At 39.3% G+C, this 12,279-nt stretch overlaps 1 protein-coding gene across 2 annotated transcripts; it reads right to left on the bottom strand.

Annotated features, from left to right (window-relative positions):
- Positions 1 to 1,570: 1,570 nt before the first annotated feature.
- On the bottom strand, positions 1,571 to 10,189 carry LOC142908853 (speckle-type POZ protein-like). Of its 2 annotated transcripts, none has more exons than XM_076059494.1 (8): positions 10,080 to 10,189; positions 9,396 to 9,517; positions 9,071 to 9,222; positions 5,732 to 5,859; positions 4,771 to 4,948; positions 3,321 to 3,376; positions 2,773 to 2,895; positions 1,571 to 1,749 (listed from the first exon to the last, which is right to left on the bottom strand). In XM_076059494.1, the coding sequence occupies exons 1-8, from the start codon at positions 10,155 to 10,157 to the stop codon at positions 1,594 to 1,596; spliced, it is 993 nt and encodes a 330-aa protein (XP_075915609.1). In that variant the 5' UTR covers positions 10,158 to 10,189; the 3' UTR covers positions 1,571 to 1,593. The 2 variants fall into 2 exon arrangements, with proteins under 2 accessions (XP_075915609.1, XP_075915610.1); XM_076059495.1 differs by lacking the exon at positions 10,080 to 10,189 and adding an exon at positions 9,940 to 10,027.
- Between the last annotated feature and the right edge of the window lie 2,090 nt (positions 10,190 to 12,279).

The following is a 12,279-nucleotide window of genomic DNA, read 5'->3' as shown; positions in this document are numbered from 1 at the left end:
AAATAGACTGCTTACAACACTGGCTATCCTTAATTTTGCATGTATTATCCAACTTGTTTTTGTACGTTTAACACGTGTAAAAAAACCTCCAACATTCTCGTCGTTTGCATTTGTTCATATCCCAACACATTGCATTAGATTGTAATATTCTTAAAATCGACTCAAATCCATGACACTGCTCATTTGTTGTACTTTCATATTATATCCTGCAGCTTTGAATATTATTTAAATGGTGCTTCCAAATCTATGTGTGTAATCCTTCAAAGCTTATGCAATTTTATGTACAATTTAATTTTAAATGGGAGGTTACGTAAAACAGCGCTGATGCAAAAATTACGGTCCTTCCAATCACGTAAAACTCTGGGTTGACATGATGCTACGAGTTGGTAATAGATGAAATTCATAATAAAAACAAATCATTACAATATAATACGAAACAAAACTTAGAAAACAGCACATCTTGTTTCCGTGAATACAAACTACTAAATTGATGGAAATAAGATTTACTTTTGTTGTAAGTCAAAAATCTTTGGGTCATACATGAAAGCCCATACAAGCAAAAAAGTGAAATGTTATCAACTGCGTAACATGGCCAAATTGATGCTGTGCCTTGCCTTTTCTTACACCGAGCACTCCATCCATGCTTCGTTATACGCAGGATACACGACTGCAATATTATCTTTGTCAGTCTTCAAACTCGGCAATCATAGTACTCCTGTTCTAGTCAATGCATAAGCTGTCTGTGCAATGAAAAATCAATCTGAAAAGTTTACCTCTTGAATTAAGGCCTTATATGGCACATTCTTATCTTTCACAACTGGTTCCCTATACCACTATCTGTAACCTTGAGTACACAGACACTGGACGAATACTCATCCTTCACGTTAAGGTAGACATTGCAGGGTTTTAGACCATTCTGTTTTTACTTAACTAAACAATTGAACCAAATTGTCCTGCCAAATAGGGACAATCACATCGAACATTTTATTTTACACTCTCTCAATTGGGATATGTCGTGGTGTTTATTAGGTTGTAGTTTTCCATTTTTTCTACATATGTACTTGTTTATAGAGTTGTAGATGTATAGATGTAGCACTATATTACATGGTAAAGTTAATTTGGCCACCTTTTTGTGAAAGTAAACATATTTGCTTAAATTAACATTATTTTCAAAGCAGAGGAAAGTTGGTAGTCTGATGCAAAGTCTTCACGGTTGTTTGCATGGAGGCCACAGGTAAATAACCGCACCGTGCAGCCCAAGTTTTCCTGGCCATAGATGTTCTTTGCCTGCCACCGTTAAGTCTGTTTGAGACGCTTGCATGGAGGTCCCAGCTGTGGAGACTGGGCCGTGGCCAAGGCACGGAAAGCATCCGCAACCAGGTGAGGGCGAGACAGAACCATGGACTTCCAGCCCGCCGTCTCCATTACGTCCATCGCATGACTGCAAGTACAAGTCAGGGTTAAGCGAGCTCCTAATAAGCAGTGTCTATAAGGATTGGGGCAAACGGTTAGTCTCCATTAAAAGGGACTGTAATGCAAATTGCCATGTAAGCATCATCAATCTTACGCAGCTCAGTGACAGTCACACTCTCACTAGACTTGCCTGTTTATTATGAAGTCAATGGCCCGGGCCTTCAACTGCTCTGCACTGTGCAAATCGGCCAAGATCAAAGTCTCTGCAACATTTTCCACCGACAAGTTTGTGCATAGTGCCTCCTCGCACATCACCTTCAACCTCTCTAATGCATACTTGAGAAAAGTAAAAACAAAGTGCAATTTCAGTATTAAGAACACTATTTTCTCTACCTATTTCGCTTGTATAACATTCCCTCACCCCATGAACTACTTTATAAACGCAGTATACAGCAGTCAAATGTTTGAGAATTTTCTTAAAACATGGCATCAACCTTTCAGCATATTTATGTTTTAAGTCATGTATTTATTGATCTCTACTATAATTAGGGGTCCTTGTCCTAAACTTTATTATATTGGTTACAAAGTCATGCAAATTACAAAGGAGGTGAGATGTTGTTTTCCAAGAGCTTCAAGAGTTTGGTTGTTAAGCTGATAAACAATGCAACTGCAAGCCACCATATTTCAACTCTAGCAGAATATTAAACTTTAATGAACAAAGCTTGAACATGCGACTTTATACGATTTGTATTCTTATTTCATTACAATCGCTTTAGGAACTATTGAATATGATGTTCCAGAAGGGAGAGTAATGACTCTTAACTGATTATCTGGCAGATCTTCAGGAACAGCAGGATATCCGTTTCCTTAATAAAAGTATATTTGTTCCAATTTATTTCTATACAGCCATGCCACATCAAACAATCTTTTAAAACACTTCCCTTTATTTTATTACTAATTGTATCAATTGTTAATGTGATTAACAAAAAACCCTCAATACAAGAACACACAGCCAAATGGTTGCACTTAGGATAAAAATGCTGCATGTGAATGCACTTCAATGCACACGTACTAGCCTCTAGCATGGACTAATACCAGTTTGACATTCAATTCAATTGTGAAATTGCATGACAATTTATATTTTTTGTTGAAAATTCAATCATCTCCCAGGACATCAATTCCAAAACCTGAAAGCACTAATGTGAACGTCTACATCATATACATTTGCTATTCATATTATTTGTGACACGGGCTTTAGAAAAGACCTAAATGCTGTTTTAATTTCACTTGCGACCTACAACTGCATACCGATACATCACAAGGTGGTGCGATCTCATGTTATTATTTTAAGCGTGTAACCTTGTCAGCAGCGGCCAGCAGCTCATCAGCCATCTTCTCCAGGTTTGGAGCCCTTCCCGTATAGACAAAACTCATCATTTCCTTGAACACGTCAGGCTCCACATCATTAATCTCCACTCGATTCTGCAAGGTAGCAACACAATATATTCAAATTAACTTCGGCATATATTGGGAGACGAAAATATAGCATTAAATTAAATAAACATCCTTTATATCTACACAACACATGTAAAGTGGCTCCATTCAAGTTGTATTCAACTTGCCGATGACTATTTATTGCGCGTAATAAATCCATTCTTGACACACATGCAATGGCCTTCTGTGAAATGTTGAATAAAAAATAGCTATAAAACAATCTAACATTCCCTCGGAATGAATACTTTTTGATAATAAATGTGCAATGCGCCAAAAGAGTTACTAGGGTAATAGTTCAACATTTGACAGCACTCTCAAGAGATACTTATCAACCGATCCATTGTGATAAATGCACCTTGGAAATGTATGATCACAGTATTAATGTGCTGTATTAAGATTGCATTTAAAGATACCTTTTTGCTCTCTTCCATTTCATGTTCAAACATAGCATTAAAAACAAGTGACCGACCTGAAAAAGGTAAAGCAACTGTTAACAAATACAGTAAAACCTTGGATTGCGAGAATAATTTGCTCCGGAAACGTGTTTGTAATCCAAAGCACTCGTATATCAAAGCACTCGTATATCAGTTGTGATCACGTGACGCTCGGCAGACAAAGCGTATACGTACTACTCGTATTGCAAAACCTCACTCGTTTATCAAATTAATATTTATTAAAAAAATTTGCTCATCTTGCAAAACACTTGCAGACCAAGTTACTCGCAATTCAAGGTTTTACTGTACAGTGAATTGGAAAAACACCGGAATGTGGTACAGACACATTTAGATGTTATATCTAGAGATCAAATGAGGTAAAATCCAGATCCATATTTTATTTCATATGGCATATCCATTACAGATTTGTCAAACATGGACGCAAATAAATGTCCAAATTAGAGGCTCAAAACCTACACCATAACTGCATTGTGAAAAATGAATTCCTGCACAACAACGATATAGTGAAGTAAATAAAAACGGAATAAAAACTTTAGCAACAGGCTAATTAAATATGTTTATCTCTCACACAATACAATATTACATTTATATATGTAGTGACATCGCGAATGTCACTGTGTAATGCCGGCTATAGAGAGGCACAGCATGCGATGTATTAACATCGCGGGCACCACGTGGATGTGGGTGCAGTACCGGCCCGAGAGGGGCATGGTGAGCGCTGTCTGGCAGTGCTGAGTGGCACCACGCTCTGCGTGGGGTGCCGACCCCTACAGGATAGGGTGTGAGAGTGCTGGCCATGGGAATGGCGTTACCAAGGGCCATGGCACTTGACCACGAAGGACACGTGATCGGTAAAGTGTACACAGGGCCCCCAGGTGGGGGCTAGGGGTGGTCACGTGTCAGGGCCCGGAACCCGCTAGAGGATTCCAGAAGGTGGTCGTGGCCAAGGGCGGAGCCACCCCCGCCACAGAGGATAAAAGCCGGGTCCCTGAGAGGGACCGGCTGCTGTTGTTCATCCTGAAGAATCTACGTCCTACAAGAGTCACCAACACGTGGACCCGGACCCCGGCCAGGGTCCGGTCCGTCGTAGCTAATTCCCGTGTAATTAGTGTAGATAGCCTGGTGGTCCACCACCATAGGTTGTTCATGTGTTAAGGGGTAGTACCCCGTGTGTCGGTTGAAGAAGTGCGTCTGTGACTCAGTTGAATTCATTACACATATTTACTGATGTATCCTATAACAAAAAGCATTACAAATTGACGTAATCATTTGCCAGTGTTAGTTAATAAAATTCAGTGTAAAACAGGAAATGGCTGTAGTTGATTACCCCAAACTAATTACAGTATCATTAATTATATGGTTCTATTGTACACTAAACGACACATGTGTTGCTTGTTGTGGCACAGACCTGCCAATACGGCCTTGTGTGCTTTAAACTCCTGGCCACCAACACGAAGCAGGCAGTCAGTGAAGCGGGAATTGTCCCAGATCTCCCCGAAGTCAACTGCCAGCCGGCAATCTGGCACTTTCAATGTACTCATGCTGGATTGACCAGAAAAGTTCACGGAATCCTGCACCACACTAACCTGCATAGACATCAACCAGCTTTGAGAAGGCATTTGATGATTTTTTTTTACAAATCCTCACTTAACTACACATTTTGCATGAAGATGTAGGCTTTGGTTCAATCAAGCAAGCAAATCTGCACAGACATCCTATATCAGAACAAGTGTTGTGAATAATGCCAAAATAGAGGTCCGTGAAATGTTTTTCATATTAATCAATTTTCATTCTATATTTTTGTCAAGTTATTTTACACTGTATAAACAGTTTAAACAGGTAGTGAGGCCCCTAATTATGGGTTCTGCACAACAACAGAGGAAGTGAACAGCCCTTCTTGATGTGCTTCCTTTCATTATCAAAAATGCTTGTATTTTGTAAAGTATTTTAAAGATAAAAAATATAAATCTGGCTGATTAAAAGGACCCCCCTAAGGACAAGAAACATTTATATCAAACTGGCTGATGTCCGAGAATAGGAAAAGGAATTCATGTGGCGACATTTAAACAAAACACTTTATGTAATACCTGACATTCTAGTTTATAAAAATGTCAAGGTTTAAATATAAACACTATCCAGAGGGAGAAAATCTAAAAAAAATACGCTTGATTATTTAATTGTTGTGCTATGTTAACTCGAGCACCAGTGGAGGAAAAACGTGCTTGTAAAACTCATGTTAACAATTTCCTTGTATGGAACAGGGAAAGTAATTATTACAATCTTCAATTAAGTAGAATATTGACTCCAACTGTGCAATTGTAATGACTAAAATAGAAAATTACACATTAGCTGCAGCATGTCATACTTACTTCACCAAAGAGTGTCAGTTTGTTATCTGGAAGCAAGCTATTAGATTCATCAAGCAAAAAATTTATTCGAATGAATTTTTTAAATCCCCAATCTTTTCCTTGGAAAAAGCGGTATGCTCGCGGGCTCTCTGTAAAAAAAGATTTCAAACAATACTCACCAGTTCTTACAATAAACTGTGGTAATTTCATGTAATGGGAAAAAAAAACTTAATTCTATTTTCAAAGTGTAAAGACAGCAATGTATTCTAAAGCCCTGCGCCACGGTGGCAGTCAACTACCTCGCCTGGTATATAGGTCATGGGTTCGATCTCAACCCTGATGCCTGTATATTTGGAATCTGCATGTTCTCCTTGTGGTTGCATGTATTTTTATCCAGGTCTTCCGGTTTTTCCCTCCATATTTATAAAAATCCAGAGTATTTGGCTGCTATACATTTCCACACAATAAGCCATCTCGTTAAGCTATCGTTTGTGGCCGGGGCACTTCTGAAAAAGAGCTATGTACAGTGAGGGAAAAAAGTATTTGATTCCCTGCTGATTTTGTACGTTTGCCCACTGACAAAGAAATGATCAGTCTATCATTTTAATGGTAGGTTTATTTGAACAGTGAGAGACAGAAAAACAACAAAATTCAGAAAACCGCATGTCAAAAATGTTATAAATTGATTTGCATTTTAATGAGGGAAATAAGTATTTGACCCCTCTGCAAAACATGACCTAGTACTTGGTGGCAAAACCCTTGTTGGCAATCACAGAGGTCAGACGTTTCTTGTAGTTGGCCACCTGGTTTGCACACATCTCAGGAGGGATTTTGTCCCACTCCTCTTTGCAGATCTTCTCCAAGTCATTAAGATTTCGAGGCTGACGTTTGGCAACTCGAACTTTCAGCTCCCTCAGATTTCCTATGGGATTAAGGTCTGGAGACTGGCTAGGCCACCCCAGGACCTTAATGTGCTTCTTCTTGAGCCACTCCTTTGTTGCCTTGGCCATGTGTTTTGGGTTATTGTCATGCTGGAATACCCATACAGGACCCATTTTCAATGCCCTGGCTGAGGGCAGGAGGTTCTCACTCAAGATTTGACGGTACATGGCCCCGTCCATTTTCCCTTTGATGCGGTGAAGTTGTCCCGTCCCCTTAGCAGAAAAACACCCCCAAAGCATAATGTTTACACCTCCATGTTTGACAGTGAGGATGGTGTTCTTGGGGTCATAGGCAGCATTCCTCCTCCTCCAAACACGGCGAGTTGAGTTGATGCCAAAGAGGTCCATTTTGGTCTCATCTGACCACAACACTTTCACCCAGTTGTCCTCTGAATCACTCAGATGTTCATTGGCAAGCTTCAGACAGGCATGTATATGTACTTTGTTTTGCAGGGGGACCTTGCGGGCGCTGCAGGATTTCAGTCCTTCACGGCGTAGTGTGTTACCAATTGTTTTCTTGGTGACTATGGTCCCAGCTGCCTTGAGATCATTGACAAGATCCTCCCGTGTAGTTCTGGGCTGATTCCTCACCGTTCTCATGATCATTGCAACCCCACGAGGTGAGATCTTGCATGGGGCCCCAGACCGAGGGAGATTGACAGTTCTTTTGTGTTTCTTCCATTTGCGAATAATCGCACCAACTGTTGTCACCTTCTCACCAAGCTGCTTGGCAATGGTCTTGTAGCCCATTCCAGCCTTGTGTAGGTCTACAATCTTGTCCCTGACACCCTTGGAGAGCTCTTTGGTCTTGGCCATGGTGGAGAGTTTAGAATCTGATTGATTGCTTCTGTGGAAAGGTGTCTGTTATACAGGTAAGCTGAGATTAGGAGCACTCCCTTTAAGAGTGTGCTCCAAATCTCAGCTCGTTACCTGTATAAACGACACCTGGGAGCCAGAAATCTTTCTGATTGAGAGGGAGTCAAATACTTATTTCCCTCATTAAAATGCCAATCAATTTATACAATTTTTGACATGCGTTTTTCTGGATTTTGTTGTTGTTATTCTGTCTCTCACTGTTGAAATAAACCTACCATTAAAATTATAGACTGATCATTTCTTTGTTAGTGGGCAAACGTACAAAATCAGCAGAGCATCAAATACTTTTTGCCCACACTGTAGCTCAGTGGGCCTTGCCTGGTAAAATAAAAATAGTTCAGTTTAGCTTTTAACTTCAAGGTAGATGAAAATCAGACCTGGATTTAAGTGTATGAAGATATAGTTCATATGGATTAGTTGAATGTGTTTGTGTATTAATAATGCTTGTCTTTGTAAACATGGTTGTGTGACGTGAGTTACATGTTAACATTACCAAAGACAACACCAAAGCAAATAATAAGAAAAAAACATGAAAGTTTAAAACAAAAAGATAGATTTAGACTCTCAGAAACATGTTAATAGCCTTAGCAAAGCACAGTAAATGTATGTATGTCATCACTTAAAATAGTTATCGTGCATTGAAAGAGTATCCTGAAAGTAATAAGGCAATTATAAAACAAACAATATGAACCACTAAAGCAAGGTAAAGAAGTGTGAAATGGGATGAAAATGCCAACCTTTGTAAAACCACCAGAAATGAATAAAAAAATGGATGAGAATACAAACAAAAATAATGAAGTTGTAATAAACAGTGAGTGCAAGCAGAAAAAATAAAGCCGTCACTTGATAAATTACAATGGAATAACACATGGTGAAGATTGTAAAACTAGGAAAAGAAATGTCCGTGAATGACAATGTCCAGGTACACTAAGCAAAATAAAATAATTATTGGAGGGTCAATATCATGGAAAACACTAAAAATATCCATAATGGCAACTTCTGAAGGTGGAACAGGATCAAGAGCACTTTTGGAATATGAATTTGATAATGAAAAGTTGCAATGTGCTACAGGATGAAAGATTCCAATCTAGTGCATATTACCTACTATGAAACACTGATTACAAATAGAAACACTGACAAATGGAACAAAACTAAAAAGTACACAAAGCGTGGAGAGAAGTATGTTGAGAATTACAGTGAGAAACTGAAAGAGGAACACGTTGGTCAAATCAAAACGGCAAATTAGAGACATCATATTCACTGTTGTAAATATAGATTGGGCTCGGACAGGACACATCGCTAAATGGGATGGTTGATGGATGAGACTAGTGGTCGAATAGGAAGAAAAGTAGAGTACATGCCCAAGACGATGTCAAACGTAGACAAGGAGATATTAGATCAGCTCATGTGAAGGATGAGGGATGGTGTTCGTAAGGTTTATAAAATGTTTCAAGCAGTCGATAAATAATGGCTGATTATGATATAATCCTGTTACCAAATACACATATGATGTGAATTGATACTTTAATACAAGTAGTTTCACCCATAGCCTTGGTTTCCTCTCCCTTGGCATTAAGAATAGAAACCTTGAACTTGGCGTAGACTTCACTCTTGGGACAGCTGACCAATAACAAGTACAACGATAGGTAATCTTTACTCTCTTCGTCAAGACCCTTGGGGTGTATGCGTAGGCACCTGATTGAACATATAAACAAGACATATTAGGTGTGTATGTACGCGCAGACTACATTGCTAAAACAATATAGTATGAACTAAAACATGCACTATGCAAAATTGTTCTAGTAAAGCACCTCCGTGAGCATTGTGATTTTTTTTTAATGTCATAAAATAGCCAGAATTTACTGTACCATTTCAATGTATCATTGGTGCCTGCTGAAAATGTAGAACTCTTGAGAACTTGGCCCATTTCTTCACGACAGAAGCTGAAATTGTTGATGGTCCACATATAAGAGAACTTTACAACCTTAACCTGAAATACACGAGCACATAACAGCTATAAAGTTCAATCATTACCATAAATACATGACCATTGAAAAACCCTGAAGTATTTCACCCACACATCTGAATATTGTGCTCAAAAACACAAACTGCCTATAAGGAAAGAAACATTACTGTACATGAAAGGGTCTTATTAGTGTTCTGGGATTACCTTGCATGTTCATTACTGCACAGCGTTAACACAAGTCTCAACATGTCATAGATTAGAGTGTGCAATAAAAGGCCTTTTTATTTTTTTTATTTGATAAAAACTGCTGCCCCTTTTGTAAAAATACACTACCAGTCAAAATCAGAGACAATTATCTAGTATAATGTTGTTAGTGCAATTCTATGAACTTTGCAATCTGATGTACAAAAATAGCCTGTACAATGATAATCCATAATTGCACTTACACATAATTATGAAACCATTTTGGATGGCTTTGCGATGAACAAAAAACGTGTAAAAGTTAAATGCATTAGCCATGCGCATACTTTGACCGGCACAAGACGGAGACCCGTTGAATGTGATTGGCCACAGGGGAACAAGTTACCTGTGTGTAGTACCAGCTTTCTGCGATGGGCGCATTGGACATTTCAGACGGAGGTGGGGGGCTCGGGGCCCTGGACATGTTTGCATTGAATGCGAGGGAAGTGACATCATCAGGTGACATTAAGAGGGAAGTGACATCATGAGGTGACATTAAGCAGGAAGTGACATCATCAGGCGACATTAAGAAGGAAGTGACATCAGGCGACATTTAGACGGAAGTGACATCGTCAGGTGACATTGAGAGAGAAGTGACATCAATAGGCAACAATAAGAGGGAAGTGACATCATCAGGCGACATTAAGAGGGAAGTGACATCATCAGGCGATATAAAGAGGGAAGTGACATCATCAGGCGATATTAACAGGGAAGTGACATCATTAGGCGACATTAAGAGGGAAGTGACATCATCAGGCGATATTAACATGTAAGTGACATCATCAGGCGATATTAACATGTAAGTGACTACGAGATTACGAGTTAAATGTTCTTGCTGTGGTTTTCACACCTGACGATGATTGCTTGTGTTGCGGTCGAAACGTCGTAAGAATTTTATTGTTTTATATATTTTTTTATTATTTTATTGTTTCCCTTCTACGTGGTGACTTTACCGAAAGAACAAAGAATATGAATCGCCGCAGTCACGAAATATTTAAATAATTAAATAGAATTGCAAGAGATTGATTATTCATGCAAAAGAGCGTCGCGTAACCGATCACTCAGGAGTGGGACCTGCGCCTTTAGTGGCACCCCGACGTGAAACGAGCACACGGCACCAACTGTCCCCACTTCCTGAAACGGAACGGGGTTTTACAATCGATGCACGTGCAACTAGTCTCAATGATTGTTGCGCACAGGAGTGCTTCAGGAGAGCATCAGCGAGGTTTTACTGTTCCTCCTCCACTGGAGGGGCGCAGGCTACAGCACAGCGGTTTACCACCAGGCACTCCGTAGTTTGGGTTGTGTGGACACAACATCGCAGGGCTGTGCGACTTCTTGAAGGAGGAGATGTGGCACATCAGCCTGTTGATGTTTTGATTTAAAGCTTTCCTTACTGCAGTAATTCATATTCTTAGCTCTTTCGGTAAAGTCACGTTGAAGGGAAACAATAAAATATATTTTGATCTAAAGCTTTCGTGACTGCAGTAATTCATATTCTTAGTTTTTTCGGTAAAGTCACGTTGAAGAGAAACAACAAAATAACAAAATATATATAAAACAATAAAAAATTCTCACGACGTTTCGACCATAACTCAAACGGTCATCATCAGGTGTGTTGGTTTGCATAAATTTATTTTTAAACGGCACATTTATTTATAAATTATGATGACCGTTTGAGTTATGGTCGAAACGTCGTGAGATTTTTTATTGTTTTATATATATTTTGTTATTTTGTTGTTTCTCTTCAACGTGACTTTACCGAAAAAACTAAGAAAAATAAAATATATATTGTGTTATATATATATTTTATTGTTTTATTGTTTCCCTTCAACGTGACTTTACCGAAAGAACTAAGAATATGAATTACTGCAGTCATGAAAGCTTTAAATCAAGAGTCCATCTATGTTCTGAAAAGAGGAGGGGGGAGACGAAAAATTAATTTATGCTGTCTGAAAGCCACCGTAAGCGTGAACAATCAATTAAGACCTGAAATGGTTTATCAAATCCTTCCAATGATTGCTAAGCCAGAGTCCATTTTCTCAGTTGAAAGTGTCTCTGTGTTTGTATATGTGGATAGCCTCATGAACAAATCTCTCATGGTAGCCAGATGGATTGCAAAGAACCTCTGTCTTGGAGAAGTCAATGTCATGTGAGCCTACTGAATTATAACAGTGATCTGCCATGGCCGAGGTGTTGGTCCTACCGTGTTTAAGGTCTGCTTTGTGTTCACGAATGCGGTCCGAGACATGGCGTTTGGTTTCTCCAATGTAACTACTACCACAGAGGCAACTTAGTTTGTAGACACCAGGGTACTGTATGTCGTGATAGCGAACTAATGCGTATAATGCTCCCACATTTATAATGAACTTAGGTGGGTGACCACTATTGATTCCCATGTCACAGGGCTATACCTAATACATGAAAACTTGAAATGAAACTTGAATAACAGACTGTTGAGGCAATTGCTGTTGGCGAGTAACAGCGTCTATGAAGGCTGGCACAGCACACGAGCAGTGGGTGGCCAACAGCAGGCCCGGCCACCA

The sequence above is a fragment of the Petromyzon marinus genome, unplaced genomic scaffold, assembly GCF_048934315.1.
Source record: "Petromyzon marinus isolate PM22_M1 ecotype Great Lakes invasive population unplaced genomic scaffold, UKy_Petmar_22M1.pri1.0 PM_G_Scaffold_105, whole genome shotgun sequence".
Lineage (NCBI taxonomy): Eukaryota > Metazoa > Chordata > Hyperoartia > Petromyzontiformes > Petromyzontidae > Petromyzon > Petromyzon marinus.
Note: the sequence above shows the minus strand (reverse complement) of the source record. Positions and strands in the feature narration are given on the sequence as shown.